The sequence below is a fragment of the Leptonychotes weddellii genome, chromosome 6 (genome assembly GCF_054177405.1).
Source record: "Leptonychotes weddellii isolate Sample4059 chromosome 6, ASM5417740v2, whole genome shotgun sequence".
Classification (NCBI taxonomy): Eukaryota; Metazoa; Chordata; class Mammalia; order Carnivora; family Phocidae; genus Leptonychotes; species Leptonychotes weddellii.
In genome coordinates this window covers 86,556,826-86,562,829 of record NC_138374.1, presented here as the reverse complement: position 1 = coordinate 86,562,829, position 6,004 = coordinate 86,556,826, and the positions used below count along the sequence as shown (strand labels likewise).

The 6,004-nt window shown below is 40.4% G+C and overlaps 1 protein-coding gene across 7 annotated transcripts in view; it reads right to left on the bottom strand.

Moving 5' to 3' along the window:
* Window positions 1-289: 289 nt before the first annotated feature.
* DCAF6 (DDB1 and CUL4 associated factor 6) overlaps window positions 290-6,004 on the bottom strand; it is a 102,440-nt gene continuing 96,725 nt past the window's right edge. For 6 of the 7 annotated variants that reach the window (XM_081824541.1, XM_081824542.1, XM_081824543.1 and 3 more), the window contains 2 exons: window positions 5,627-5,732; window positions 290-754 (listed from right to left, as the gene is read on the bottom strand). In XM_081824541.1, coding sequence (XP_081680667.1) covers window positions 690-754; window positions 5,627-5,732 — 171 coding nt within the window. In that variant the 3' untranslated portion in view covers window positions 290-689. Of the gene's footprint in view, window positions 755-2,406; window positions 2,427-5,626; window positions 5,733-6,004 lie in introns of those variants that run through there. The other variant, XM_081824540.1, reaches the window with a different exon arrangement.

Genomic DNA, 6,004 nt, shown 5'->3' with positions numbered 1-6,004 from the left:
CCATCATGGGAGCTAGCCGCAATGCTCTGTGCTTACTGCTGGAAGCCAGACCCCTGTACTTGGGTAGAGAGGTACCGCTAATCGTGACAGACGGTGACTGGAAGTGAAGATAACATGCTGTGTAAAGAGAAATGAAAAAAAGCTCCTCTATGTGATTCTATCACACAGAAGCCAAAACAGAAAAGGTTATCAAGTCTAGAAAATAGAGAAAGAGCCTTATGTTACCGAGAAGACCAGAAAACGTGGGTGAAGGTAGTAAAGCATGAAATAAAAAGTCATATTCAGGATATCTTAAAACAACCAACTTCTTTAATTAGAAAGCAACAAACATGCAAATGGCAAGTGTAGAAATTTATTTGAACCAACATTTTCACTATAATGAAAATTACTCTTCCACATTGATCCAAGCTCTCATATCTGAAGGTTAGGGAAAATATTGCACTTTGCATTTTCTAGCACTCCTCACACATGGCAAAAAGTTTTTTAAACATTTTGCTAGTTTTGTTTTACACACTCTTCCAAATTCATGCACACAATCATTCCAAACCAATGTTACGTTATCCCGAAAAAAGGGAAAACTCCAAAAACACCATAACCTTAAAATTGCACTAAAGCTCTGTAAAGAAAAAAATAGAATAAATGTCTTCTACAAATTTCAGAACATCTAAGTGCTTGCCAATAACAGTTGGTTATTCCTCATCCTCATTTTCATTCTCCTGACCAGAGCCTTCTGATCTGTCACCCTCCAACCGGTCTGCAAAACATATATGACACCCACAAGAAGAAATGCTTTTAGTATTATAATTGAAAGAACTTTCAATACCTTTTAGTTAAAACTGATTAAAATGTATACAGCCCAACACATCATCATGTAAAAATCAGTTCACTTCTGTGTGTAGATAAGTTAGTTTTTGCCGCTAAAAACAAATAAAAAACAAGTAAAGGAAACAGAGCACTGTAACTTTGAATATGCATGTAATTCTAAACCTATAAAAACTAAAAAGAAAAACCCTAGGGATCTTGATATATCATGGTCTACTGCAGTGGTTTTCAAGCCGTGTTCCTTGGAGTCCAGGAGCCTAAGGAGGCGTATCATGCCACCAGAAAGACTGAGGGGAGGCTGTGGGGGAACCTGGGGACCATTCTTGAGGATCTGTGTGTTTAAAGATTTTTTAAATATCTGCTATGTTCCAGGCGTTGTGCTAAGAACGGTGGCCAAAACAGACACGTGGTCTCTGCCCTCAAGGAGCTTATCTAGATTAACCACTCAAGTGAAAATATAACTATAAACTGGTGAGTGAACACGGCATGCTCTCTCCAGCTTTCACGATTTATCCTTGCTGTTCCTCTGCTTGGGACACTCGCCCAGTTTTCCAGCTATAAAGGTTCTGCTTACTCATCTCAATACAACTATTATCCCCTTTGTGAAATGTTTCCCAGACTTTTTCAAACATCCAACCTGCAGAATGATGAACTCCTTCCTCTACACTCTAGACTCTCTGTGTCTATTGTGCAACGAAGATCCTAACTGCAGGGACATTTATTTGCGTGTCTTCTTACAGACCAGACCTCAAGGGCTTTTTGAGCTCCTGCGAGGGTAGGAGTTTTTTCTTTTTATCTTATATCCTCAGAGCCTCGTACAGGATGTTCAGGGACGGTTTATGAAATAAACGCATAGAAGTTTTACTGAGATCAGGTATGTCACATTAGGGTATGTAGAGAAGGCAACAGTATAAAAGGATGAGGATGAAGCCCATTCGGCCAAGAAGCATTTGCCCAAGGCAACGTGGAAAATACAAAGGTTAAACATGGGGGGAGGGCTGAGCCCCACTGTCAACTGCGAGAAGACTGAATCCTGAAATTTGATTACCTACAGAGGCTTAAACTCTCTCACTGGATCTTAAGTCAATAATACCAAGAGCAGTAGACAGAAGAGACTATATATTTATTGTCCAACTGAACTGGACTAAATCCCCTCTGTGCAGACTCCATTTCAAAGCCAAACTAATGAGATGATGTATGTGTATATGATTTACAACCTAAATTATACAAATTTTAGCTATCATCATTATTACATAAGTGTTCAATACACATTTGCAAAATAAGTGAACAAAAACAAGATTTGGATAGACCTTCATATATCACCAAGGAATCTAAACACAGTGGAAGAATCGCTGATCAATAAAAGGCTACCTAACGAATGTTAATATAAAAGAGATGACACTCTTTTTATTGTGTGATATACTTTCATGAGAGAATAAAACATGAGGTTGCTATCAGCTTAAGTAGATTACCATGAATGGGAATCCTGGATATGACTGACTAATTCAACAAACCTATTCCTGTCACGTCGGAAGCATGAGGAAGCAGGTCACACTATTTCTTTCAAAGTGTGTAGGGTTCTTATCCAAATTCCTTTTGTCACACTATGAATGAAGATGGGGAAATGGAGGGTTAACAAGAATTGTCTCAGCCTTTAAATCAGGGAGTTTAGGGTAGACATTAGGATTCTGCAGAGTCCAGGGGCGCCTGGGTGGCTCAGTGGTTAAGTATCTGCCTTCAGCTCAGGTCATGGTCCCAGGGATCCTGGGATTGAGTCCCGCATCGGGCTCCCTGCTCGGCAGGAAGCCTGCTTCTCCCTCTCCCACTCCCCCTGCTTGTGTTCCCTCTCTCGCTATCTCTCTCTGTGTCAAATAAATAAATAAAATCTTAAAAAAAAAAAAAAAGGATTCTGCAGAGTCCAAAGCAAGCCATAAGGAGACAAGTGAGGGCCAAGAGTGTCTAATACAGGTCAGTGAATAACGGACAGTGGCTTCCAGAATGAGGAAGAGGGCAGAATAATTGTTCTTTTCTCAAACCCATCTCAACCAATTGCTGCACAGTCCTCTCTCTCAGAATGGAAACCCAGTTTCTAAGAATAAATTAAATGCAATCTTTTGTTCATGAAGTGCTACACCTCTGAGGCAGAACTGCAAAGCAGCTCAATGCTGACACCAATCTCTGGTTGGCAGTTACAGACCGAGGAGGTCTGAGAAACACTCTTCTTTTAAATGAAAACTGAAAATAAGAGTCGCTTCTACATCAGGAGACCCACCTCGAAAAAGCCATAGGCCCTAACTAACCAATGGGTTAGTTACAACCAGGCACAGTTAGCAAAAAAGGGAAAACTCCACACGTAGCCATGCCCCTTCATCTTCCCCCTTTAGAAACAGCCCCCACCCTCGGCCTCGTGGCAGACAGCCTGTCCTCTGCTTTCCTGAGCCACTGCTGGGCAGTGGATTCGATAAACTTCTAGCTCCTTTGTTCTGCCTCAGGTGGATACTTTCACTGCCCGTGCCACCGGCTTCCACCCAATCTGCTTCATCCCACATTTGGGGGCCCCCATCCCATCGAGAGAGACACCACATTTAGACACCATAGTCTTTAGTGAAGTATTCATGAGAATGACTTTGGTTGCTTTTTGGAAAATGCAAAAGCTCAAGCCCTATTTAGATAAAATGAGTGAAAATCTTCAGGGGGTAGGACCCAAGTGTTTGCAGCTGAAAAAGCCCGACAGAGGATCTGTAGTGCAGCCTTCATTAAAAATCACAGCTCTACCAGGAAGGCGCCGCCCCAAATCTATTCCCTGGACTTCCCAGGAAGCCTTGTGGAGTAATGGAGGGGCTGGACTATTCCGTGGCTAGCCTGCGCCTGCAGGATCACAGTCCGTTACTAACTCTCCTCGACTGTGCACACGTGATCATACTTGGAATACTGGAGACCAGGAGAGAAGGAGAGGACAGGGGTGGATAACTGACTCATCAAATAACTGGGTATCTTAAAGATAAAAGCAACTCTCGGGTACTTTTTCTCTCCAGTCTTTTACATAAGAGAAGCAAGAGGGTGAGTTAAGTTGACTAAACCAATTAGAAATTACGTCTTTTTGGTTGACAGCAAAAAGGACTGGAAGAAAGGGAATCTTCATGCTATAAAACTTACCTTATCTAATGCTAAAACCAAAGGAGGAGGGGAGTAGCCATGAGCTAACAAACTGCTACATCGGCAGCTGTATAAAACAGACGCGGCATAAACGAGAGAAGAATGGTTTTCAATAGAAAAACTCGGGAAGAGCCATTCGCCAGATAAGCTCTTTACAAGAACAAGTGAGTTTTAGGAATCCTAATCAGCAAATGTTTTTCTTGTTCTAGAAAATGCTGCCTCCCCTCAAATCTGAAATCTAAATGGATGAATTTTAAGGGTTACTCACTGTTACTGAAGAAAATGGATCGAAAGTGTTACAGTGATTAATAATACGGGAACCCAAAAGCTACTGCAAAAATATTTTGTTGGACTACTAACCTTTTCTGTTTAAATTCCATTTGAAATTTCCATTCTTTCCTGGTAGTAGTTAATATTAACAATTTGAATATTTTCTCCCCACCTCCTATGGGCTTCTTTCAATTCTTTAGATGTGCTCCACACTCTCCCCTCCAGGACTTTGAAAATTGCTACCTACCCTTTACTTTGCCTGGTACACTTTCTCTCCATTCCTCTCTCTGAGGAAGTGATATTTAATCCACGGCCGACAGAGACCTGACGATAAGTAGAAGGTATCCTAACAAAGAGTGAGGATGGGAGGGGGGTAGCACGGTGATAAAGATCCTGAGGTAGAAAAGACTTTGATGTGTCCCCCAAGTCAAAGAGGGACAGAGTGGACAGAGAAGGAGAGAATGCTGGGAATGAGCCTGAAAAGCAGTTTGAGCTGAGATCACCCAGTGGACTGCATGTCATATTCATGATCTAAATGTATTCCTGCAAGTGAACTTTCCAAGGTCAAAGGGAAGTAAGGGCTTGGAAGCCAGTTTCACATTCAGGCTTTACCATTCATCAGTTGTGTGACCTGGGGCAAGTTATTACAAATAACCAAAGTTGTAAAGGTTTGGAGCTAATTAGGAAAAATTTGTGAAATGACAGGTATGGTCCCTGATACATTATAGATACTCTAGAAATGGTGGTGGTTGTTACTATTAAATAATAGATAATATCCAACATATGAAGAAATTTATGAAATCAGTGAAGAACAACAAATACTCTTTTGTTTGATAAATGTATTTTGTTTATAATGGATACTGGATCTCTTCTATTATTACAAACAGATTATTCACTTCCTTCTTGAATATTAGTTATAATATTTACATTTTGTGTTTCTTTGGCACCAAACCTCATAGTGTATCAGTGAAAACAAAAAAAATATATAAAAAAAAATTACTGAGGTTATGTGTTTCAACCCTTGCAGTAGCATGTTACATTTATTTTTGTCTGGGCTAGGGTTAATTTTGACCACGTCTACCACTAAAGGGTACTTACTCTAACAGATCTTAAGGATTACGGTATGATCCTCCACACTGAGAAACACAGCTGATAAAAGTTTTCAAGTGACTTTGTCTTTTCATTCTGACATTTTTCAATACATTTGGTTCGTGAGGAAATAAGTTACTGTACTAAGATCAAGAGTTCACAGAACTCCTAGCTCAGAAGTTACGTTGCCTTCATTTTATGGTTAAAAGAAATTGTACAAATCACTTTAAAGCAGACCTGAAATAACATGATGTAATAATGGTGTTAATAATACACTGACAGTTCTTACCAGCTCGGATATGGTTCAGCGAAGCCAACATTCTCAACATGAAAGAGGCTGGCACCGTGATGGTGTTTCTGGTCTCTTCCAGCATGAGTTCATTTCGAGTTATAACCTACGGGGCAAGTGAAACAACCATGTCAAGAACCATGATGTAACTGTACTTTTTCCTTGAAGATTAGGAGAACAGTAAAAAACTTAGCAGGTCTGAGGAGGAATTACTTCATTCTTTATACACACACTGTGTATATTTCCACCATAAGGCTACTCGATGCCAGGTAATTATTTTAACTTGCCATTGAGGGAGTGACATCACAGGACACTACTCTTTCAACTGGCAGAAAGACAAAGGCCAAACTTTGAGGCCACTTAAAACCTTCAAGAATT